Below are 25,866 nucleotides of genomic sequence, written 5' to 3' on the forward strand. Positions count from 1 at the left end.
AGTGACATTCATTCATGTTGTAGAATGGATGTTTCGGCGGTTGTCGTTCTTCGCATTCAATGATACCGAATTCCTAGCTGCAGACTAGTAATTAATATCAAAGACTTGTTCTTATTCTGTCGGTATCGATAGTCTAAGAGTTTAACCACGTGGTATGGTTAAAAGATTCAGCAATGGTCTGCAACCATTGTCCTCCCGTGATTGAGAGAAACATGGTCCACTTGAGGAATTCTCAAGATTTGGGGTTTTATTCAGAATTGCAGAAAAGGGGCTGTCCCAGGATGCCTGACCCTAACTGGGCTCATGGGCGGTCCTCTGATTTAGTTCAACTCAAAAGGGAATTGGAGTTTCCTTCATTAAACAATCCAAAATCATATTACACAATTTTACAAACAGTATCATACTCACTCATTCATCTTATACAACATGCTGTACCCAAATAGGGCAACGTCATGACACTTGAATTCACATGCACTGAATTCTTCATTGCTGCGACTTGCTTGCTTGCTAGTTGAGATTTCTGATCGCGTTAGGCTGCGTTTCATTTTATTTTTTATGTCAGTTTGAATGCGGACGAAACACCAATGTCTGCAGTTTTCGGTTTGGCTATTTGTTTCAAGTGTATTCGTCTATAAATAAAAATCTTTGTCAAACTTTGTCATCTCTCCCATGTCTTATTTGACTAGTAGTTGTTCTGTTTATTGCTTGCCTACATTTTACCCCCTCCTCTGTTTAATTTAACACACATTTATTAATTGTGGTTGCCTGTCCTGACGTGAAGTTTGTTCTATAGAAAGTATTTGACTCTGATGTGGGCCACAGAAAGTATTTGACTCTAGCCATATAGGAAATTCCCGCCCCCCTTTCTATCTTGGGACTGCAAGGCCTGGCACACTTTAGAATAATTTTGGTATCTCATGTTGACCAGTAGTGTGTACCACAGAAAGTATTTGACTCTAGCCACAAAATTAAGGAAATTAAGAATGAAATATTTAAAAATATATATATTTAACCAGGTTGGCTAGTTGAGAACAAGTTCTCATTTGCAACTGCGACCTGGCCAAGATAAAGCAAAGCAATTTGACACATACAACATCACAGATTTACACATGGAATAAACAAACATACAATCAATAATACAGTAGAAAAATCTATATACAGCATGTGCAAATGAGGTAGGATAAGAGAGGTAAGGCAATAAATAGGCCATTGTGGCAAAGTAATTACAATATAGCAATTAAACATTGGAATGGTAGGATGTGCAGAAGATGAATATGCAAGCAGAGATACCGGGGTGCAAGGGAGGGTATGTTTGGCAGCATGAGTGAATGATGCTTTGTTGCGAAATAGGAAGCCGATTCTAGATTTTATTTTGGATTGGACATGTTTAATGTGAGTCTTGAAGAAGAGTTTACAGTCTAACCAGACACCTAGGTATTTGTAGTTGTCCACATATTCTAAGTCAGAACCATCCAGAGTAGTGATGCTGGACGGGCGGGCAGGTGCCGGCAGCGATCAGTTGAAGAGCATGCATTTAGTTTTACTTACATTTAAGAGCAGTTGGAAGCCACGGAAGGAGAGTTGTATGGCATTGACGCTCATCTGGAGGTTAGTTAACACAGTGTCCAAAAAAGGGCCAAAGGTATACAGAATGGTGTCGTCTGCGTAGAGATGAGAGCGACATCATTGATGTATACAGAGAAGAGAGTCGGCCCGAGAATTGAACCCTGTGGCACCCCCATAGAGACTGCCAGAGGCCCGGACACCAGGCCCTCCGATTTGACACACTGATCTCTATTAGTTGGAAGTAGTTGGTGAACCAGGCGAGGCAATCATTTGAGAAACCAAGGCTGTTGAGTCTGCCAATAAGAATGTTGTGATTGACAGAGTCGAAAGCCTTGGTCAGGTCGATGAATACGGCTGCACAGTAATGTCTCTTATTGATGGCGGTTATGATATCGTTTAGGACCTTGAGCGTGGCTGAGCTGCACCCATGACCAGCTCTTAAACCAGATTGCATAGCGGAGAAGGTACGGTGGGATTCTAAATGGTTGGTAATCTGTTAACTTGGCTTTCAAAGACCTTAGAAAGGCAGGGTAGAATAGATATAGGTCTGTAACAGTTTGGGTCAAGATAGTCTCCCCCTTTGAAGAGAGAGATGACCGCGGCAGCTTTCCAATCTATGGGAATCTCAGATGATACCAAAGAGAGATTGAACAGGCTAGTAATAGGGGTTGCAACAATTTCAGCAGATCATTTTAGAATGAGAGGGTCCAGAATGTCTTGCCCGGCTGATTTATAGGGGTCCAGATTTTGCAGCTCTTTCAGAACATCAGCTATCTGGATTTTGGTGAAGGAGAAGTGGGGAAGGTTTGGGCGAGTTGCTGTGGGGTGCACAGGGCTGTTGACTGGAGTAGGGGTAGCCAGGTGGAAAGCATGGCCAGCCGTAGAAAGATGCTTATTGAAATTCTCAATTATTGTGGATTTATCGATGGTAACAGTGTTTCCTAGCCTCAGTGCAGTGGGCAGCTGGGAGGAGGTGCTCTTATTCTCCATAGACTTTACAGTGTCCAATAACTTTTTTACTACAGGATGCAAATTTCTGCTTGAAAAAGCTAGCCTTAGCTTTCCTAACTGCCTGTGTATATTTGTTCCTAACTTCCCTGAAAAGTTGCATATCACGGGGCTGTTCGATGCTAATGCAAACGCCACAGGATGTTTTTGTGCTGGTCAAGGGCAGTCAGGTCTGGAGAGAACCAAGGACTATAATTTGTTCCTAGTTAATTTTTTTTTTGAGTGGGGCATGCTTTTTTAAGATGGTGAGGAAGGCACTTTTAAAGAATAACCAGGCATCCTCTACTGCCGGGATGAGGTCAATATCCTTCCAGGATACCCGGACCAGGTCAGTTAGAATGGCCTGCTCGCTTAAGTGTTTTAGGGAGCGTTTGACACTGATGAGGGGTGGTTGTTTGACCGCAAACCCATTACAGATGCAGGCAATGAGACAGTGATCGCTGAGATCTTGGTTGAAAACAGCATAGGTGTATTTGGAGGGTAAGTTGGTTAGAAGGATATCTATGTGGGTGACCGTGTTTACGGAGTTGCGTTTCTACCTGGTGGGTTCATTGATAATGTGTGTGAGATTGACTGCATCAAGCTTAGATTGTAGGATGGCCGGGGCGTTAAGCATGTCACAGTTTAGGTCACCAAGCAGCACGAGCTCTGAAGATAGATGGGGGGCTATCAATTCACATATGGTGTCCAGGGCACAGCTGGGGGCAGAGGGTGGTCTATAGCAAGCGGCAACAGTGAGAAACTTGGATTTCGGCAAGGCTATTTTCTTGCTGCTTCTATCTTGGGACTACAAGGCCTGGCACACTTCAGAATCATTTTGGTGACCTATCATGCCCTATGATGCGTGCCACAGGAAGTATTAGACTTAGTATTAGTATTAGAATGCCTGCCCATTCTCAGATGTTAGATAATCCGAGATGATCACATGTCATTCCAGCCCTTGTCAGCTCCAGATTTGACTACTTCAACTCACACCCTGCTGGAATCCCTGCATTCTCAGATTCCCCTTTGTTATTAATCTCTATACTGTAATCAAGTGTTTCAAAATGCTAGACTTTTATTAACATATATGTTCAGATCATTCCTGAGAGAGAAGGGGTGTATTATCAGATGGTCATGTGGTACCCTTCCTCACCCATGGCAACAAGATGTTACTTCTTGTGGGGTATTTGCCTTGAAAGTAAGGATGAGAGTATAAGTAATGTACAATTAACCTACTGAAAGTATACTGACTAAAAGGCCAAACAGAACAGTCAAATTATATTATAGCTGCGCCGTTTTATACTTCGAATTAGATTCTTAAGTGTAACATAATTTAGTTGGGGATAACTGAAATGGCAATAAAAAATAATTCCCCAGTTTGCTGAATGTGTTCTGAAGGAGGAGTTAGTTGTCTTTTCAAATACGGACAAAGATGTTAATTAACATCATGAGAGAAGAAATAGCAGTCACTCTCCTTCTAATTTAATATAATTGTAGATAAAAAACATTTAATATGAATGTTTCAAGGTTATCTTTGATCCAACTTCTGACTAGATGGCCACTAAAACACGTGTATATAAATAATTCCGTTACAAGAAACCTATACTATTCCCTTGTTCCCTGTGTGCTCAGAAAAATACATGTAAAGATGTATAGACTACTTGACATTATGTTTTGCTCGATGACCTGAGCCAACTATGCCACTTCTGGAGGGAGGTGGACAATAATGAGGAAGATACTAGCAAGGTAATTGCTTGTTCACTTCTCAAGGCACACTTTTAGGAGTACGAATTTCTATAAGCAGTAATATTTCTAGAGGCAGCATTATCCTCTTTGTCTGAAAATGAAATAATTGTAATTCAAGAAAATGTATTTAATGTTTTAAATATATGAACATTTTTCATCATACATTTCAGGTTGGTTGGGACCGCTGCCCACGATGGTTCCACCAGTCCTGTATGAAGACCGTCACATCATTGGAGGATTATGTCTGCGCTGCCTGTCAGGACTAGGTTAGGCTTGAGTTCCAGGCGACGGTATCACCTGGAAAACTTTCCATTAAAAGTGGACTAAATGTTCAGTCGAGCTGTTACAGTTTTCCAATATTTGTTTATATTATTTATTGCCTTGTTATATTTGATTTATTGTCATTTTATATCTTATTATGCAAAGATCGAATTTGGGAGGGGGGGGGGGGAGGGGGCTTTCGCAGCAAAGAAAATAGCCATGCCGAAATCCCCCATCCCCCTTCTAATTTCCTTCATTTTGTGGCTGGCAAGGGAAGCACAACACAAGTTTCCCTGGACACATTAAGCCTTGTCCTAGACTAGAAAGAATACTTCATGTAGATTCTGTGTCCGGGAAACCAACCCATATCCTAAATGGAAACCCGCCCATTGTCCTAAATGAAATTAAGAAATGTCTGTAGACATACATACTGCAAACATGTTTATTATGACACTTGGGTTAAAAGCAAAACTCATGACATATTCCAATTAAAATGTACAATATACTTCAAATAGGAATGGATTCCTGAGTAACTGAAGATGTGGTACATCTCTACTCTGCACTCCGCCGTCCAAAGTCTACCCATCCTTGGTAGTCCCAGTCCGGACACTCGTTCATCATCTCTGCGAACAATACAAACCTACATGAACCAAACAGAAAAGTTAATTGTGGATTTAAAGTGCTCAAGCGAACAACGATGCACTTCAAATGTGCCACAGTAGATGTTGGCATCTCTCTTTCTCTCTCACACATGTACTTGACTCGACACCACCACTTACCTGAGATGGCCTGCATGATTTGCTTGGACATGAACTCGCGCTGGTCCTCCGACAGGTGCGACATCCTCTCCATCCGTGCTATGCTCGTTTGAGGGTCTTGCGCCCGCTTAGCGATGTTCTCCGCAACATTCCTCACTGCCTCCCTCCTGGCCAGTAGCTGTGGCAGTATCCCACCCTGTTTGGTGTTGCCATCCGACTTGGATACGGGTGATGTCAAACCAACCCTCACTAGCGCTGCCATGAGGACGCACACCAACAATCCACTCATTGCCATGCCTAGACGCAGAATAAGAGTTTTCTTACAATAAAGCTTTAGATTGTTAGAAGTAGGGAATGCAAAAAGCTATTTTTTTGTGTGAAAATGACAGTGGCAATTACCTTAAAAGAGAGGTGATCGTACGTAACAGTCTGTACTAAATGAAGTCAGCAAGTGCGAATGATATCGCCAGCTCTCTATGTCAGGTCTTTTATACACAAAGGTCTATGTAGCCAATATGGTAAAAGAGCAATATCTGATAACAATGTCCAAGATGGATCCCTTGATTGATTGAAAAAGACGATGGAAACTCCATGCATAATGGATGCTCGGTGCCAGAATGGGGCGCATCAATATTCTAATCGTTCACCTGGAAATGAGAGACAATAAAGTATAACTCAGATATTCAATAGTGGTTGTTGTTACAGAAGTCTACAACCCTGTCATAACACCTGTATCCAAGGCCAAGGTCTACCAACTCTAACTTCCACTTGCATTGACATGCATGGAAAACCATGAATCGATCATTAAATATGCCATGAAAAAAGGGCAAGTTGTCCATCACTTAGAAACACATTTGAAACACAAAGGCACCATATCATTACTGTGGTTATTAATATAGACCTAGTTATAAAACTATTATGACAGCGATATCGTTATGGCGTAACCTAAACGACGGATGAGGAAGGGTTTTAAGTGGACAGTGTGTGATGACGTACATCCAACACTCTTATCTGGACTAAAGAGGGCATCATTGACTGGAACCAACATTAGAGTTGTTTACCTATAGATTTTCTAAATAGTCAAGGAAATATCTTCTGTGTGTAAGATAGTCTTTAAAAGCAGTAAAAACATTTTAATTCAATTCATATGGATATGATATCCATTTAGAATGTTGTCAATGAAGCTTGTTAATATATATATATACTTTTTTTAACACTGGAATTGTTGTCAGGATACCACGGCCAAAGTGATATGCTGTTATGGAAATAGGAAACAAGTGATAATGGTTTAACATGGACCTGATGTCTCTTTACATTGTGCACTTCACAAGAATATAAAGTGTCAACTAATGTACTGTATATAGAAAAACTGGAAGCCAGTCTGTCAGTTTCTGGCACTCCAAGGATGATAAGAATGTATAGGAGGCTCTTTCTTATGAAGACTGGAGGTGTGTGTGTGGTAACTGGGATAATTAAGGTATGTTTGAGATGTGGAAGAGAGTGTTATGGAGAAACTGATCATTAAAGGGAAATGAAAAGTATAATTACATTTTTAAACAGCACAAAGATTGTTGAAGTCCTAGATTAGAAATAAACTGATTTTGTTAGGGTCCTCCCACCTCCAGATCTCTAAATTGTGCTCTGTCCCTCTTTTTTACTGCTGTAACTTCCAGTAAAGGAGGTATACCACTCCCCTCCAAACTTTCCTTATCATAATATCACAGACACACAGGCTTTCCAGCTTACATTTGGAAGGAATTGAACGTAGGCCAAAGACAGAGGACTCACCCTTTCGCTTTTGTTACCGTCTTACGCTAATCAAGGCAGAACATAAATAGCTCTACCTGTGATAATAGAACCAAAGAAAACATTAGAAATATAGCAAAAGGCCTGCCAAGTGATTAGGCACGCGATGGTGTCTTGGTTTCCCAGACATTACTTGGATATACCTTCTGACACACAATGCCAAAGAATAATCAAGTCAAACACTCCCTTTTAACCTTTAGGGTCACCAGAGAATACATAGAGGCCATGAAGTTAAGTGTTTGTTTAATATACAGTCTATTGGCTGAATGAGGGGGCTTTGGGGTTTCAATAGGTGGTGGTTTGAGGATAGTGACAGTGAAGTCTTGATGGGGATGAGCTTACCTAGCGAGGCATGAGGATCATTCATCACGTCGTCTTGTGGGTTCACCGTGTATGAACGATTTGACCTTTTGAGAGGTAAAAAATGTCAAATGTCAGTATTCACACCCCTTGACTTTTTAACACATTTTGCGTCACATCCTGGATTTAAAATTGCTACAATTAAAATGTTGTGTCACTGGCCTACACAAAATACCCCATAATGTGAAAGTGGAATTATGTTTTTATTATTTCATTAAAAGTGAAAAGCTTAAATGTCTTGAGTCAATAGGTATGCAGGTCCTTTGTTATGGCAAGCCTAAATAAGTCCAGGAGTAAATAATTGCTTAACAAGTCACATAATAAGTTGCATGGACTCACCCTGTGTACAATAATAGTATTCAATATCATTTTTGAATGACTACCTCATCTCTGTACCAGACACATACAATTATCTGTAAGGGCCCTCTGTCAAGCAGTGAATTTCAAACACAAATTCAGCCACGGAGACCAGGGAGTTTTCCAATGCCTCGCATAGAGGGGCACCTATTGGTAGATGGGTACATTTAAAAAAAAGCAGACATTGAGTGTCCCTTTGAGCATGGTGAAGCTATTAATTATACTTTGGATGGTGTATCAATACACCCAGACACTACAAAGATACAGACATCCTTTCTACCTCAGTTGCCAGGAGAGGAAGGAATCTACGCAGGGATTTAACCATGAGGCCAGTGGTGAGTTAAAAACAGTTACAGAGCTTAATTTTAGCAATAGCAGAAAAGTGAGGATGGATCAACAACATTGCAGTTACTCCACAACATTATCCTAAATGACAGAGTGAAAAGAAGGAACCCTGTACATAATAAAAGTATTCCAAAACATGCATCCTGTTTGCAATAAGGCACTAACATAAAACTGCAAAAAATGTATCAAAGAAATTGTCCTAAAAACAAAGCATTATGTTTGGGGCAAATCCAACACATCACTGATTACCACTCTTCATATTTTAAAACATGGTGGTGGCTGCATCATGTTATGGGTATGCTTGTCATCGGATAAAAAGAAACTGAATAGAGCTAAGCACAGGCAAAACCCTAGAGTAAAGGCTTGTTCTGTCTGCTTTCCAACAGACACTGGGAGACAACTTCGCCTTTCAGCAGGACAATAACCTAACACGGAACCAAACCGGCTGGCTGCGCGCGTGCGCCATCGTGCATAAATGTATTTTGTCCCCCCACACCAAATGCGATCATGACACGCAGGTTAAAATATTAAAACAAACTCTGAACCAATTATATTAATTTGGGGACAGGTTGAAAACATTAAACATTTATGGCAATTTAGCTAGCTAGCTTGCACTTGCTAGCTAATTTGTCCTGGGATATAAACATTGAGTTGTTATTTTACCTGAAATGCACCAGATCCTCTACTCTGCCAATTAATCTACACATAAAACGGTCAACCGAATCGTTTCATGTCATCTCTTCTCCTTCCAGGCTTTTTCTTCTCTTGACTTTATATTGCGATTGGCAACTTTCATAAATTTGGTGCATTACCGCCACTGACCTTGTTCGTTTTACAGTCACCCACGTGGGTATAACCAATGAGGAGATGGCACGTGGGTACTTGCTTCTATAAACCAAGGAGGAGATGGGAGAGGCAGGACTTGCAACGCGATCTGCGTCACAAATAGAACTGACTTCTATTTTAGCCCTTGGCAACACAAATGCTTGTTGGCGCGCGCAAGCAGTGTGGGTGCAATAATTGAATAATGTATATTTCTAAATGTATTTTTGCAATGCTCATGCACGCGATGCGAGAGGTGTAGTCAGCCTGTAAAACACAAAGCCAAATATATACTGGAGTTGCTTTCCAAGACGACATTGAATGTTCCTGAGTGGCCTAGTTACAATTTTTTTAAACTTAAATCGGCTTGAAAATCTATGGCAAGACTTGAAAATGGCTGTCTAGCACTGATCAGCAACCAACTTGACAGAGCTTGAAGAATTTAAAAAATAATAATGTGCAAATATTTTACAGCTCTTAGAGACTCTTAGACCCAGAAAGACTCACAGCTGTAATCGCTGCCAAAGGTGATTCTAACATGTACTGACCCAGTGGTGTGAAAACAAGTTTTCCCTTTGTCATTATGGGGTATTGTGCATTTTTTAAATTCAATTTTGAATTCAGTCTGTGACACAAACACATGTGGAATAAGTGAAGGGGTGTGAATACTTTCTGAAGGCATATCCGTGTGTTATTTATCACTGATGATATTTGTTAATGTGAAAAGGCCCTGGGGATATGTCTGTTCATGCTCTGACAAGGTAGAACTCATTCATCATCATTACATGGAAGAGGCATAGCTCAATTCAGTCTAACCTGTCTTGCAGTGCTTACACAGCAGCTCATTTCCCCCGAATTCAAATAAAATCAGAATGGTTTTCACAACTGTAACAATCCAACTACAGACTCCTCTAACAGGTTGATGCTTGATGGTTTTCAGAAATAGTGTGTGAGCTTGGACACATTTGATTAAACTAAGACAGTGTGTAAACATACTGTACAGGTTTGACTGAAAACCAGCCTCAGTATGTAGCAAAGTAAAGATCCAGCTGGCCATCAGTAGACATAATTTGATTTGATCATGGAGATGTATTTGAAAAGTTTATTTCCAAAACGCTATATCCACAAATTGTTCAGTGTTTTTTTTCATCAGAAATGATTGCTTATGGTACCTTCGTGTGCTTTTAAAATATTAATGTTCTCAGATTGTTCATTCCTAGATTTGAGATTATAAAAATGTTTTTTTTTGTTGCAAAATGTTTAAAAAAAAACATTGTTTAGTTTGAATGGAATGTTTGTATCCTGTATATTTGACAGTGATATCCCAGTTAGCAAATGTGTTTCCTTGGAAGTTGTGGGAATGTATGTTTTTGGTTTCCCATTGGTTCTGGGAACAAAGCCATACATTTCCTGACCATTAAAACTGACCGTTTTTTAAACGAAAGGGAACTATTCTCCTATTTTGGGAACATACATTTTTAAGTTGCAGGGAGGTTCTGAGAACGTTTTACTATGGTTCCCTGAATGTTTTTCTGAGGGGTTTTATTAATGTTCTGAGAACGTAAACTCTTGGTTATTTGAAGGCAATGAAATAACGTTCTGAGAACATGTATGTTTCAATAAGACATTATCTGAGGACAGCGCCCCGCTTACAAAAGCATGAAAAACATATTTCAACCAGGCAGGTGCTCCACGAAAGAAAGAAATAGCGATATAATAAATGCCTTACCTTTGATGATCTTATTCTGTTGGCACTCCAAAAGGTCCCAGATACATCACAAATGGTCCTTTTGTTCAATAATGTCCTTCTTTATATCCATAAAAACTCAGTTTAGCTGGCGCGCTTCTGTCAATAATCCACCCAGTTTCCCTCCATCAAAATGCATACAAAATGAATCCCAAACGTTACTAATAAACTTTTCCAAACAAGTCAAACAACGTTTGTAATCAAACCTTAGGTACCCTAATACGTAAATAAATGATACAATTTAAGACAGAATCGTTATTGTCTTTACTGGAGAAAAATACCAAAGAACGCGCTCTCTTCCATGCACTTGGAAACACTACAGCCAAAATGGGAGCTACCTAGATAAACAACAATTTCTGGCGAATTTTTCCAGAAACCAGCCTGAAACTCTTTCTAAAAACTGTTGACATCTAGTGGAAGCCCTAGGAACTGCAATCTGGGAGGATTTTGCCTTATAATAAAAGTGATGGCCATTGAAAACAGTGGTAGGCTGACATTTATTTATTTGGGGATTGTTTATCCTCGGGGTTTCGCCTGCCATGTTATACTCACAGACATAATTTTAACAATTTTAGAAACTTTAGAGTGTTTTCTATCCAAATCTACCAATTATAGGCATATCCTAGCTTCTGGGCCTGAGTAACAGGCAGTTTACTTTGGGCACGCTTCTCATCTGGATGTGAAAATACTGCCCCTACCCAAGAGAGGTTAAATTACAGTGCTAGTTCAGTTGTTTCCAACTAAAAGCAAAGATAGACATTTACTTACTTAGGCATTAATCGTGCAAACTGTCACATTGATCTGTTTCACCTGTCTTGTGCTTGTCTCCAAGCCCCTACCATTTTCCCCATTAGCCCCCGTACATTTATACCTGTGTTTTCTGTTTGTCTGTTGCCATATTGTCTTGTCTCGTCAAGCCTACCAGCGTGTTTTTCCCGTACACCTGTTCTCTCTGGTCCCTGTTTTCTTGTTCTTCCGGTTTTGACCATTTTGCCTGCCATGACCCTGCCTGTACCTTTGTGATACTGCCCTGGATTGCTGACCTCTGCCTGCCCTGAGCCCGCCCTTCTGTACCTTACTGACTCTGCCCTGGATTGCCGACTTCTGCTTGCCCTTGACATGTAATTTGCCTGCCCCTGTTTTGTAAATAAACATCTGTGATTTGAACTGTCTGCATCTGGGTCTGACCCAGCAGACTCAGACCAGCTCTGCAACGCAGTCTCCTTCAAAGGAGCCACCATTGGGAGAAACGAGGATATACTTCCAGGTCTTATGGAAGGATTCCAGAACTTGGCGGAACGCCATGACCATGCCTTGAATGTTCTCTGCTGAGAGTGTCTGGAACCCGGAATCCCTGTTTGACAAGTTCCTTCAAGGATTATCGGAGAAAGTTATACAAGCACCCAGCCCGGGAGCTGCCTACAGATCTCGATTTGCTCATTGCCTTGACCATCAGGACCGATGGCCGTCTATGGGAATGTACAAGGGAGAGGAGGTCTGCTTCCGGTCCCACTTGCTCACCCAAGGATCCCAATCCCAGAAGTCAACCGGGGCCTAAGTTCCAGAGAGAATCAGAGGTTACCCGAGTTGCCCGGAGAGTTTCCTAAGTCTGCCATCCTCCGGGTTTCACCCCCAGTCTAACGGCCAGTTGGAGTGAGCCAATCAGGACCTGGAGACGACTCTTCGTTTCCTCGTCCCCGCCAACCCCACCACCTTGAGCCAGCAACTATATGGGTGGAATACGCCCGCAACACCCTCCCCTGCTCAGCCACTAGTCTTTCACATTTCGAGTGTTAATTGGGTTATCAGCCCCCTGCTCTTCCCTGAGCAAGAGGGAAGAGGTCAGCATACCCTCGGCCCAGATGTTTGTCCGCCTCTGTCACCATACCTGGAAGAGAGCCCGGTCTTCTCAAGGCCACCTCCAGGTATTGATGACAGGCGGACCACCACCGGACCCCCGACTCCCCATTATTGTCTCGGGCAGAGGATATGGTTGTCCACTTGGGATCTGCCACTCCAGGTGGAGTCCTGCAAACGTTCACCCCATTTTATAGGCCCCTGCCCCATCTCTGCTGTTCTGTCTCGTCAAGACTACCAGCGTGTTTTTCCTGTACTCCTGTTCTCTCTAGTCCCTGTTTTGACCATTCTGCCTGCCTTTACCCTGAGTCTGCCTGTTGGTCCGTACCTTACTGACTCTGCCCTGGATTACTGACCTCTGCCTGCCCTTGACCTGTCGTTTGCCTGCCCCCTGCTTTGTAAATAAACATTTGTGATTCAAACTGACTGCATCTGGGTCTTATCCTGAGTCCTGATACGAACATGTATTTGTTATTGTGGTATGGCATCTGTGAGATTCAAACCTATGATCTTCTGATGTATCCATGGAATTAGTCCACTGCGCCACCAGGATGGAGTTAGCATGCCATGTTTTTTTTACTCATACATAGCTGTTAATTTTAGTTTATTCAAACGGATCCTATTTCAAAGGAAACAAGCACTCATTAAGATCAGGTGTGGCCAATTAGTGGGCAGGACAACACACCTTAACACACTTAACAGGATAGAGGATGAGAAAGTTTTGTTGATGCCAAGAACGGAATATATGTTTTTAAATAACATTCTTAGAACGTTCTTAGAGCGTTACTCATGTTTTCTTGTAGATTTTAGGGAAAGTTTTCTTAATGTTCTGAGAACATGACTTTAAATAGAACCACAAGGAAACCTGCAGAAAACGTTATGCTGAAGAATTGAAGTTGTTTCCTAACGTTCTCTGAACAGTCTGCAAACATGACTTTAAATAGAAAACGTTACGCTGAAGTACTTAAAGTCCAACTGAAGAACGTTGTTTCTTAATATTCTCTGAACAATCTGAGAACATAACTTTAAATAGAACCACAAGGAAACCTGTAGGAAATGTTATGGCAGCGTTCCCAAACTATGGGTTGCCTGATTAAAAAAAATGGAGAGAGAAACTCTAAAATAAAATAAAAAGATTGCGCTTGGTTCATAGAAACCGGGGTTACGTCAATAAACTATTGTACAGTAGCCGCAAGTGTGAAATGTGACTATCTTTTGAATGGTTTAAGCTCCAAAATATTATGACCCCATCACTGAAAGACAAGACTCTCAGGAACACATACATGGTTTTATGTTTCCCTCTGTCGTGTCTTTGGCTATGCCGGATCAAGTGATATGACATGCTATTCTATAAAATTATTTATCTCTAATTATTATTACCTGATTAAGCTAATCAGGTAAATAATTAACTAGAAAGCCGGGGGACCACAAAATAATGTTTATAGAGCTGTTATCTTCTGAATAAACTCTTAAAGACCTAGTAATCTTTTATCTCAATAGCAGTCAATATTTAATAGGCACTTTATTTAGTCTCATCTGAAAGTTGCAAATTCTTGGTTATCTTCACGAACCCTGGATAACAAGTTGAACCAGCAATACAAAATTTGGTTTAATTATTAATTTACTAAATACCTAAATAATCACACAGAATTACATATACACAGAATGTATCATACATTGATTACAAATTATGTCAGAGAGGAAAACGTCCCTAGTGGACGAAACAGATATGACGGCTGGTTACACAAAAAGAGGGGGTTAGGTTTGAGTGAAAGAGCGGGAAGACTGAGTAACAAAGGGAGTAGCTATGCTATCGTAAATACAGAATCTTATGCATTGTAAATAACCCCCCATTTGAAAAAGGAAAATGCAATAAATATTTACTCTGAGCTGCGCTTCGATCGGTTGGTCGTAGATGGGAGGCCGGGTTGTCCAGCATGGATCTCTGGTCCTCTGAAGACTGTCTAGTGGTGAACTGGAGCGTGGTAGAATGGATACTCTGTCCGTCCTTTCCAAACCCACATTTACAGCAACGGCTGCTAACTCAACGGCTAGGAGGTATCCCTTCTGGAGTGAATAAAAGTTCAAAGTTCATCAATGATGATGTTCTTTTCTACACAGAAGATCATGAAAAATTATTGACTAATGATCTTCTAAACTTTCCAATACCTTTCTGATGTGTTCAATCACTTCAAACCATACTTCCTTCAGATTGAAATACTGCCCAAAGTATTGTCAGACTTATTTGTAATAGACTGTCATAGCCTCAATTAAAAAAGTAAACATTGACCGCTGATTACATCACTTTTTTTTTTTTTACATGGTGGGGTCGCAAACATTTTTTTGATATCAAAATGAGGTCATGGGCCAAAACAAGTTTGGGAAGCCCTGCTTTATGAGAAGGTTGTATGCAAAATAGCCACAGGACAACCACACTCTCACCAAGCTCTAAGAAACGTGGTTCTCAGAACGCTTTGTGCTAGATGGGATCTGGTTGTCTCACCTAGCTAGTTAGAAATTAATGCACTTTCTGTAAATCGCTCTGGATTAGACCATCTGTCATGCCTAAAATGTAAAATGTAAACATTCTACATACAGATACTGACTATAGTGAATATTATTTTTGTAAAACATTTTTAAATATTGATGTCACAAATGTATAATTTGTACATTTCTTTCTATTTAAAAAAAATTGGTTACATTTGACTGTGAAAACTAACAGTAGTAACAAACACATGTATGAACATGTATTGAATAACCTCATTGGATAGTGAAAAAACACACCAATCTCTTTCATAATGTCTTTAAACAGTAAATGCTAATTGACCAACATTTCTGAAAATGGATATAGAGCGTTTTGGAATGAAACTTACTCAGGCTGTTATGTAGTTGTTTTGCATTTGTCCCTTGAACAAAACACAAACCAACATCTGAGAGCAAGTACTGAGTAGGCAAAATGGAATGTGAGGAATTATGAGGTTTATTCATATTTCAAACAAGGATATAGTTACTGAACAGGACATCTTTGAAGTCAGAAAGAAAGAATGAGAAAATCTTCAAAGTGACTTATACTCAAAATAGTAAGAATACCTGATACACATCTTTGACAATGATTGAACACACTATTCAAACCAACTAATCTGAGAGCAAGTATACTGAGTAGACAAAGTAATAAAATTGAATTTGTTGAATTTATGAACAGTTCATAATGGTTATCTACATTTCAAAAAGATGACTGTTACTGACCATCTTTTCGAATGGATAGAATGACAGAAAACCATCAAATGTAAGTGAAGGAGTGACTTGGTGCAACATTTTAGTTTGGTAAAATAATAACATAACAAATACAATATTTAGCCTACAAAGATATATTAAAATAATGCCAATTTCAGTAAACAAACCAAAACGTAATTGAAAATGGATATCTGAAACCATGTCAGCTTTACAAAACACATCCCGTAATGTTCTCAAGCTGTCTGACTTGCCAGTCGATACCTGTCAAACCCACTGTCGTTCATAAACCACAACCTTTACTGAACCATTCATTTCCCTAGAAGTACTTAGTGACTTTAGTGATATCTCTTGTTACATATTTGTTGCAAAGCCTGTACCCACCCACTGAATAAAACAATTAGACATACCTTCATTCCAAGGAATAATGGTGACGCAGTCAACCATTCTTAATCCAACTGTATAAGAAGCTCGAGGACACGAAAGGTGTTATTTTACCTGTCGCCTCCAACTCGGAAGAACGCACTTTAACCTCCCAGGACGCATCGCCAAACCATCTCTCGCCATGTCCATTGTAGCCAGTCGCAGTGGTAGCCGTAAATACAGCTCACGAAGCGGTGTCGGTTCGAGTGGCCTCAGTTTGTCCGGTGGGATGCAGTTTTCCAGCGGTTTGGGAGGCGGTAGGTCCCGTATGAGCGTGTCCTCTGTTGGGAGCAGTCGCGCGCCGAGTGTATATGGAGGTGCCGGGGGATACGGCACCCGTATCTCTCAATCCACTTTCTCTATGGACGGGCCAGGCCAGATCACTATCGGTGCCAACGAGAAGCATACCATGCAGAATCTGAACGATCGTTTGGCCACCTACCTGGAAAAGGTAAAGCAGAGTGATGGAGATGTGTCTGGAGATTAGGTGCGCTCCGCGATATTACGCACAACCCAGATTATGTGCGTGGAGATCGAAAGTCAAGGCACGAACGACAAGGCAGGGTGATCAATCTTTTCAGAACAAAACATATTCGATGATATAGAAAACTGCTATGAGAAAGCGATCTTTAATCTTTGATATAAAGCTTTTTTTTTTAATAACCCCTTTCATCAATACTCTCCACAATGTTCAATTAAATGTGATAATACACTAGGCTACAGTAAATTGACTCCATTAAAAAAAATGTATTTAAAACAACTTTTACTTAACTTGAAACATTAAAAAACGATTTATTCCATCATTAATGTTTCTAATTGTAAAATTGCTATTGAGAAGAAGCAGTTACCTATCGTTAGCCTGTAAAGCTCCAAGGAAAGTCTCATTATTAAAAAGACACACCTGTATTACTATTATAAACGCACGTTCCTAAATACATAATGAGGACCAGTGGTGGAACAAATACCACATTGTCATAAAGATTCCTTAATAGAAAATAACTTAATAAAAGTCATGCAGTGAAATACTACTTCAGTAAAAGTCCAAAAGTCTTTGGTTTTAGTATCAAAACATGTAATTGTTAAAATATACTTCAGTATCAAAAGTAAAAGTGTAAATCATTTCACATTCCTTATATTAAACAACCCAGAAGGCACAATTATTTATTTACATTTTTTGTACAGAAAGTCAGGGGCACTCATACATAATTTACAAACAAAGCATGTTGGTTTAGTGAGTTCGCCAGATCATAGGTACTTGGGATGACCAGGGATGTTCTCTTGATAAGAGTGTGAATTGGACCAACTTCCTTTCCTGCAAAGCATTCAAAGTGTAATGAGTACGTTTGGGTGTCAGGGGAAATCTATGGAGTAAAAAGTACACTATTTCCTTTAGGAATGTAGTGGAGTAAAAGTAACAGTTGTCAAAAACATGACTAGTAAAGTAAAGTAAAGTAAAGATACCCAAAAAACTACTTAAGTAGTACTTTAAAGTATTTTACTTAAGTGCTTTACACCACTGATGAGGACCATAACATAGCAGGATTTGAACATTTATTTTAAATTCCATTATGTTGGGGATTATCTAATGGGAGTGCGCATATTCACATAACGTGATGGGATGCGTCCCAAATGGCACCCTATTTCCTATGTAGTGCACAACAGGGCCCATAGGGGCCCTCTGGTCAAATGTAGTGTTCTATATAGGGAATAGGGTGCCATTTCGGATAGACACATGAACTGATCTGATTCCCTCCACTCCCTGTTTACACAGGTGCGCTCTCTAGAGGCAGCCAATAGCAAGTTGGAGTTGCAGATCAAAGAGTTCTACGAGATGAGATCACCGACTCACAAGAAGGACGTCAGTGGGTTCTATGGCACCATCACAGACATCTGCAACAAGGTACTTCTGGGTAATATAGTCTAATGTAGCAACCCACTGGGCTCACACTGGTTGAATCAACATTTCAATGTAATTATATTGAATCAACATCGAATAGACGTCTTGAATCAACATCGAATTGACGTCTGTGCCCAGTGGGAAGGGAGGTGGGGATAGGATTGAGAGGATGCCAACAGGTTTGTGAAAGAGTCACGAGAATGAATTACAGTGCATTTGGAAAGTATTCCGACCCCTTGACTATTTCCACATTTTGTTAAGTTACAGCCTTGTCCCCCTCATCAGTATACACACAATACCCCATAACAAAGCAAAAACAGGTTTTTAGAAACTTTAGCAAATGTATTAAAAAATATATGGAAATTTCACATTTACATAAGTATTCAGACCCTTTACTAAGTACTTTGTTGAAGCACCTTTGGCATCGATTACAGCCTTGAGTCTTCTTGGATATGACGCTACAAGCTTGTCATACCTGTATTTGGGGAGTTTCTCACATTCTTCGCTGCAGATCCTCTCAAGCTCTGTCAGATTTGATGGGGAGTGTTTCTGCACAGCTATTTTCAGGTCTCTCCAGAGGTGTTCCATCGGGTTCAAGTCTAGGATCTGGCTGTGTCACTCAAGGACATTCAGAGACTTGTCCCAAAGCCACTCCTACATTGTCTTGGCTGTGTTCTTAGAGTTGTTCTCCAGTTGGAAGGTAAACCTTTGCCCAATCTGAGGTCCTGAGTGCTCTGGAGAGAGTTTTCGTCAAGGATTTCTCTGTACTTTGCTTCGTTCATCTTTGCCTCAGTCCTGGCTAGTCTCCCAGTCCCTGCTGTTGAAAAACATACCACAGCATGATGCTGCCACCACCATGCTTCACCGTTGGGACGGTGCCAGGTTTTCTCCAGACGTGACGCTTGGCATTCAGGCCAAATAGTTCAATCTTGGTTTCATCAGACCAGAGAATCTTGTTTCTCATGGTCTGAGAGTCTTTAGGTGCCTTTTGGAAAACTCCAAGCTGGCTGTCATGTGGCTTTTACTAAGCAGTGGCTTCCATCTGGCCACTCTTCCATAAAGGCCTGATTGGTGGAGTGCTGCAGAGATGGCTGTCCTTCTGGAAGGTTCTCCCATCTCCACAGAGGAACTCTGAAGCTCTGTCAGAGTGACCGTCACCTCCCTGACCAAGGCCCTTCTCCCCAGATTTCTCAGTTTGGCCGGGCGTCCAGCTCTAGGAAGAATCTTGGTGGTTTCAAACTTCTTCCATTTAGGAATGATGGAAGCCACTGTGTTCTTGAGGACATTCAATTCTGCAGAAATGTTTTGGTACCGTTCCCCAGATTTTTGCCTCGACACAATCCTGTCTCAGCACTCTACGAACAATTCCTTCAACCTCATGGCTTGGTTTTTGCTCTGACATGCACTTTAGTCCCACATCAACTGTAGGACTTAATATAGACAGGTGTATTCCTTTCCAAATCATGTCCAATCAATTGAATTGACCACAGGTGGACTCCAATCAAGTTGTAGAAACATCTCAAGGATGATCAATGGAAACAGGTTGCACCTGAGCTCAATGTCGAGTCTCATAGCAAAGGGTCTGAATACTTATGTAAATAAGGTATTATTATTTATTTTTTCTAAAAACCTGTTCTTGCTTTGTCATTATAGGGTATTGTGTGTAGATTGCTGAGGATTTTGTTTTTTAAACCCATTTTAGAATAAAGCTGTAACATAACAAAATGTGGAAAAAGTCAAGTGGTCTGAATACTATCCGTAGGCATTGTAGATAAGTAATAGATTAGGGGTGTAATTCCTCTCAATGTTTATCTTGTTGATTGTCGAAAAACTGTGCTATGTTGTAAATGAATGAACAGTAGACATGAACCAGATCTGTTGATCTAAACACATGATATCCTATACATAGTTTACTCTGTTATTACATCCCATTGACTGTGGCTGTCCTCCTGTTCCTAGATCCAAGCCAGGTCTGTGGAGAACTCTCAGATGATCCTGCAGGTGGATAATGCCAGACATGCAGCTGATGTCTTGAAGATGAAGTAGGTGCACTTCCTGTTTGTACTGTACACAGCCTCTGTGAGTGTACTGATTCTGTTTCTAACTCTTGGCCTATAGGTTTGAGATTGAGTAGATTGAATCCTCCCAGATCTACAGAAATGCTCATGGGGGTAGGCAGGGCTATGGATCAGTTTATGGTTGGGCGAGTTGTATCTTGGTTTGTTGTGAGAAGGAACTAATCAAGCCCTCTTCTTTCCTCAACCCCTGTAGGTTAGAGTCGGAGGCTAACATGCGTATGAAGATAGAAGGGGATGTGGCTCGTCTGAGAGGAGTCCTAGACAGCTTTACACTCACCAGAGCAGAACTGGAGATACAGATTGAGGGGCTGACGGAGGAGCTGGTCTACCTCAGGAAGAACCACGAGGAGGTCATTTCTCCTCACACACTCAAATCTTAACGCTTGTGGTGTTGGCTGAAGTGCCAATGTGCCAGGACAGCCACATGTGGTTTTTCAATTGGACGCAATGGCTTCGCCTGTAGTTTTTGCACAATCAATTTATTTATCAATGCTCAGTGAGTTTGAAACCTTTCCATGTTTGGCCACAAGGGGGCAAAACCCACACACAACAAATCTAGAGCAACTTCACTGTTATTTGTCCCCAAATATAGAGTAACTGATTGTTTTCAGGTGCTTTGCCCTTCCATCTGTATAAGTAAACTACAAATCCCAGGTATTATAGCACAATTTGTCCCCCTTTTCCTGTTGTTAGGAGATGCATTTGATGCAGACGCTGCATTGTGGTGCTGTGAATGTGGAGATGGACTGTGCTTCCTCAGTGGACATGAGCAAGGTGCTGGAGGAGATGAGGACCCAGTATGAGGGCATGATAATGAAGAACCAGAGAGATGCTGCCAAGTGGTTTGAGAGCAAGGTGAGACAACCTCTGAAAATAGGACAGGGGGACTCGAAAGATGTGGGCCTGGGTCCTTAAATGTGTTTTGTGAGAGGCACAATTGACATGTATTTTGTGAGAGGAACAATTGACATGTATTTTGTGAAGTGTTACTACACGTTTGACTAATATGGTGTGTGTGTGTGTGTCAGGTGGAGGTGCTTCAGAACCAGATCACCACCAGCACCACAGAGGTGAAGACCTCTCAGACTCAGGTGACCGACCTGAAGAGGACCTTCCAGAGCCTGGAGATTGAACTGCATGGCCTGCTCACTCAGGTATGATGTCAAACCATCTTAGTGAATCAGCATCCCTAAACATATAGCACTTCTCTTTACCCTACCTCTGTTCCTAAAATATGGAATTCCTTTAGGTCTTAAAAGAACAGTACACTCCAAAATCAAAGTTTGTTAGATGTTTTCAGACCTCCACAGTGGTCTAATGTCAAGGTGTTCTAACACCTTTATGCACACCAATCTAACTATCTCTACCCTTCTTCATCTCCCTCTTTATACATTTCTACTACACTCTCCTTATTTCCTTCTCCATTTTCTTCATCCCTTACAAACATAAACACATTCCTAGAAGGGGTACCTGGAGCAGAGCGTCGTTGATATAAACGGCCGCCACGGCTCCCAGCTGAGCCAGCTGCAGGTTTGTATCAACAGCATGGAGGAGGAGCTGCAGCAGCTCAACGTCAGCATCCAGCAGCAGGCCTCTAAGTACCAGATCCTCCTGGACATCAAGATGAGGCTGGAGATGGAGATCGTTGAGTACAGGAGGCTGCTGGATGGAGAGGGACTCAGGTGAGAGGGGATAATGGAGGGGCAGGAAAGAAGGAGGGAGAAGGGATGGGGGGGGGGGTGACAGCTGTTTGTTGGCACCTCATTGCAAACAGTGGTGGAAAATGTACCCAACTGTCATACTTGAATAAAAGTAAAAATAACTTAACAGAAAATTACTCAAATAAAAGTAAAAGTCATCCAGTAAAATTCTAATTGAGTAAAAGTCTAAAAGTATTTGGTTTAAAATATATTTAAGTATCAACAATAAAAGTAGAAATCACTTGAAATTCCTTATATTAAGCAAACCAGATGGCACCATTTCTTGTTTTTTTTTTACGGAAAGCCGACACACACTCAAAAACTCAGACATAACTAACAAACCAAGCATGTCGGTTTAGGGAGTCCGCCAGATCAGAGGTAGAAGGGATGACCAGGAATGTTTGGTTGATAAGTTTGTGTACTAAGTATGCAAAATGTAACAAGCACTTTTGGGTGTCGAGGAAAGGTTCAATATTTTCTTAAGCAATGTAGTGAAGTAAAAGTAAAAGTAGTCAAATATGTAAATAACAAAGTACAGATACCCCCAAAAACGACTTAAGTTACACCACTGATTGCAAACTAGTAGATCAAGATGTGTGTTGGTGAGTTTAGCTGACCGCAAGTGTTCTTCGCCTGTGTCTACCAGTAGGCATGTGGAGACCAGACAGGAGGTCAGGAAGGTGATTGTGGTCGAGAAGGTCCAGGAAGTACAACAAATCCAGGAAGTGGTGGAAGGTGAGCAAGCAGAGAAAAATTAATCAAATGAATGAATCAATGAAAGAATCATGTGTTGTTCCCCATAATACACACAATGAATGAATTAATGAATTCCTGTTTGGTGGCTCTTTCCACAGAGTATAATCCACACATGCAGAAGCGGGTGAGGGTGATCGTGGAGGAGATGGTGGATGGGAAGGTGGTGTCCACCTCAGTAGATGAGAAGGTCCAGGATATGAATTACTGAGAAGGCCAGATAGTTCCGGAATCTGGTGAAGCGGTAACGGACCACACATACCCCTGGACCACACATCGCACCACACATCCAACTGATGACGGGTGATCAAGCACCGTCTATATATATATATATAAATAATGTCGTGGTCGCATACTGTAATATGTCCCTTTTGACAGGATTGCATCAGCTGAATGATAACTGATGTAATTTACTCATGTTACCTTATAACTCTTATATGGCTCTATCATGTGGACAATTGAATATTATTTCTAAGGTGTTTTTCCTGTGGTTCCATTTGTTGCCACCAGGTGACATCTCTCATTTAAACATCTTTGGCCAGTGCATAGGTGAAAATAATTTCATTTGAATAAAGTGTTAAACAGATTATTACAGTTACATAAGTGGCAACAGGGAAACTATGACAACTATGAAACTATGACAACTATTTCCCTTTTTCTCTCTATTTTTACCCCACATAGTTTTTTTTGCATCGATAACGACAAAAAGCAAAGTCTCAAATTTTAAGCAACATTTGGTAAAAAATCATTTTGACACGTTTTTTGCTCCATTTTTGCTCCATTGTATACTCCCAGGGCCACAAGCCATGTATGTTTTCTGTACTCTATGACAGGTTTAAAGTTCATGTTCTGTAGACCTATGACACTGACGCTACATGATACATTTGGCTGTTATTAAAATATAAATCTCAATGCATTTCAGCACACTGATATCATAATTGAGGGTCTATTGCTGTCCTCTTAAAAGCTGGGAAAAAAACACCTTTGCAGAGTGGATGAAGCCAACACATACTGTACCCTACATTATATGAGCATAACACTCATAGGAGTTTCACTTAATCGTTCTCAGAGCGGAAAGGATTATGATTGGTTGCATCAGGCAACCAATGAAAAAGAAGAGGAGGCGGGAATACCAAACGGAGAGCAGGCAGGTAGACATGTCACTTGATAGGCAAAATAAACACGTTTGGGGAAAAAGTGAGGGAGGAATAAGCATATAAGCAAAGTTGAATATAGTTCTTCATTTTGTGCATTCATGTCCTGTTTCCAGTTAGTCTAATTAACGGATTAAATACTAAATGTGATGCAAGCTAAAATTAGTTAGGTAAAATGCGTTTTCTACGTTGTTAGCAAGCCAACAGTTTAGCCTTAGTTACCAAGCTGCTAGCTAGCTCAACAGTTTTAGCCTTACAGTGCCTTCAGAAAGTATTCGTACCTTTGACTTATTCCACATTTTGTTGTGTTACAGCCTGAATAAAATGTTTAAATATATATTTTTTAAATCACCCATCTACACATACCCCATAATGACAAAGTAAAAACAGGTTTATAGAAATGTTTGCAAATGTATTGAAAATGAAGTATCTCAATTACATACCCTGAGTCAATACTTTGTACAAGCACCTTTGGCAGAGATTACAGCAGTGAGTCTTTCTGGGTAAGTCTATAAGAGCTTTCCACACCTCGATTGTGCAATATTTGCCCATTATTCTTTAAGCTCTGTCAAATTGGTTATTGATCAACAGTAATGATTTAGATGCACTATTGTAAAGTGGCTGTTCCACTGGATGTCAGAAGGTGAATTCACCAATTTGTAAGTCGCTCTGGATAAGAGCGTCTGCTACATGACTTAAATGTAAAATGTAAATGTAGTGTATATTTGGCCTTGCGTTTCAGGTTATTGTCCTGCTGAATGGTGAGTTTGTCTCCAAGTGTCTGTTGGAAAGCAGACTGAACCAGGTTTGCCTTTAGGATTTTGCCTGTGCTTAGCTCTATTCCATTTATTTTCATCCGAAAATATTCAGTCCTTGCCGATGACACGCATACCCATAACATGACGCAGCCACCACCATGCTTGGAAAATATGAAGAGTGGTACTCAGTCATGTGTTGTGTTTGATTTGCCTCAAACATACTGTAATGCTTTGTAGTCAGGACAGTTACTTCTTTGACCTAATTTTGTACAGTTTTACTTCAGTACCTTATTGCAAACAGGATGCATGTTTTGGAATATTATATTCTGAACAGACTTCCTTCTCTTCACTCTGTAATTTTGGTAAGTATTGTGGAGTAACTATGTACAATGCTGTTGATCCAGCCTCAGTTCTCTCCTCTCTAAACTTGGCTTGTCAATTTGATCTTGGGGTGGGCTACTGCTGAAAAAGTATAGCCAACAATAAGCAGGTTCACTTATGACAAGCTTTCAAATAGCGTTACCATTGCATGAACACCTGCTGTGACTATCATTAGCAAACTAATTATGCCAAAAGAAGAAAGTGTTACAGTTCAAGAGTAATCAGGACACTGGGAAGTCCAGAACACTGAGCACTCTCATTGAGATCATCTTCTTACAACCAGATGGTCACATCTTGGCTATTTTGTGTAGATACCGGCGCCGCACTACTGGATTTAGGGTACATCTCATCAGGATCAAAGCATTTTGACAACCATTAGAAACAAACACCATTGTAAAGTACTCATTTTATTGAAACGTGCTCAAGTCAAAGGACTTCATATCCATACTGGGGATAGTGATGCACCCTTCAGGCCACCTACAATTAGATGGCTGTAGAGACAGAAAAGACAGCCATCCCTGTAACAGGTTGAAGAAGTGTTAGTAACATGCATCTAATTGCCGTTGGGGGATGTTACAGTAAAATAACCAGCACACACACCTGACAAGCAAAGTGTTCCAGACCATTACACCAACCAGTCAACTGAATACAGAACACAATGACATGTTCAAGTTAATTTGGCATCAAAGCTGATACAATTAAAAGCCAAGTGTAAACTATAGTCTTCAATGCCAAAATCACCAACCTTGTTCTACAGTAGGATATTTTCCAAATTCACTGGGGATCTGGGTTTCAGAGTTTTCCACTATTGTGAGCGGTCCAAGAACAGAGTTTTGAACCAGGCCCTGGGGTTCTGAGAAAAAAATATATACATTA

General features: G+C 40.6%; 2 protein-coding genes and 1 long non-coding RNA gene across 5 annotated transcripts; 1 reads left to right on the forward strand and 2 right to left on the reverse strand.

Annotated features, from left to right (window-relative positions):
• Positions 1-4,991: 4,991 nt before the first annotated feature.
• On the reverse strand, positions 4,992-5,867 carry LOC135526483 (cholecystokinin-like). Of its 3 annotated transcripts, none has more exons than XM_064954893.1 (3): positions 5,721-5,867; positions 5,343-5,618; positions 4,992-5,186 (listed from the first exon to the last, which is right to left on the reverse strand). In XM_064954893.1, exons 2-3 carry the CDS (start codon positions 5,614-5,616, stop codon positions 5,116-5,118), a joined length of 345 nt encoding a protein of 114 aa, XP_064810965.1. In that variant the 5' UTR covers positions 5,617-5,618; positions 5,721-5,867; the 3' UTR covers positions 4,992-5,115. The 3 variants fall into 3 exon arrangements, with proteins under 3 accessions (XP_064810965.1, XP_064810980.1, XP_064810972.1); XM_064954908.1 differs by having other exon boundaries at positions 4,992-5,203; positions 5,721-5,860; XM_064954900.1 differs by lacking the exon at positions 5,721-5,867 and having other exon boundaries at positions 5,343-5,714.
• Positions 5,868-16,367: 10,500 nt separating this feature from the next.
• LOC135538311 (keratin, type I cytoskeletal 19-like) lies at positions 16,368-23,393 on the forward strand. The gene is made up of 9 exons (XM_064964225.1): positions 16,368-16,720; positions 18,041-18,169; positions 20,126-20,208; positions 20,438-20,594; positions 20,938-21,099; positions 21,273-21,398; positions 21,706-21,926; positions 22,591-22,679; positions 22,799-23,393. Exons 1-9 carry the CDS (start codon positions 16,412-16,414, stop codon positions 22,906-22,908), a joined length of 1,386 nt encoding a protein of 461 aa, XP_064820297.1. The 5' UTR covers positions 16,368-16,411; the 3' UTR covers positions 22,909-23,393.
• Positions 23,394-24,931: 1,538 nt separating this feature from the next.
• Positions 24,932-25,841, reverse strand: LOC135538344 (uncharacterized). The gene is made up of 3 exons (XR_010455406.1): positions 25,736-25,841; positions 25,591-25,632; positions 24,932-25,508 (listed from the first exon to the last, which is right to left on the reverse strand). It is a non-coding gene; the product is annotated as an uncharacterized LOC135538344 (long non-coding RNA).
• Between the last annotated feature and the right edge of the window lie 25 nt (positions 25,842-25,866).

This window comes from Oncorhynchus masou, chromosome 5 (assembly GCF_036934945.1).
Source record: "Oncorhynchus masou masou isolate Uvic2021 chromosome 5, UVic_Omas_1.1, whole genome shotgun sequence".
NCBI classification, from domain to species: domain Eukaryota; kingdom Metazoa; phylum Chordata; class Actinopteri; order Salmoniformes; family Salmonidae; genus Oncorhynchus; species Oncorhynchus masou.

What these genes read in the sequence shown, in the direction of transcription:
- LOC135526483 (XM_064954893.1), bottom strand. Translation starts at nt 5,616, where the DNA reads ATGGCAATGAGTGGATTGTTGGTGTGCGTCCTCATGGCAGCGCTAGTG. An exon ending in AATCATGCAGGCCATCTCAG is followed by an intron (nt 5,187 to 5,342) that starts GTAAGTGGTGGT and finishes TATTGTTCGCAG; the next exon opens with AGATGATGAACGAGTGTCCG.
- LOC135538311 (XM_064964225.1), top strand. Translation starts at nt 16,412, where the DNA reads ATGTCCATTGTAGCCAGTCGCAGTGGTAGCCGTAAATACAGCTCACGA. An exon ending in TGGCCACCTACCTGGAAAAG is followed by an intron (nt 16,721 to 18,040) that starts GTAAAGCAGAGT and finishes CTGTTTACACAG; the next exon opens with GTGCGCTCTCTAGAGGCAGC. An exon ending in AATCCAGGAAGTGGTGGAAG is followed by an intron (nt 22,680 to 22,798) that starts GTGAGCAAGCAG and finishes CTCTTTCCACAG; the next exon opens with AGTATAATCCACACATGCAG.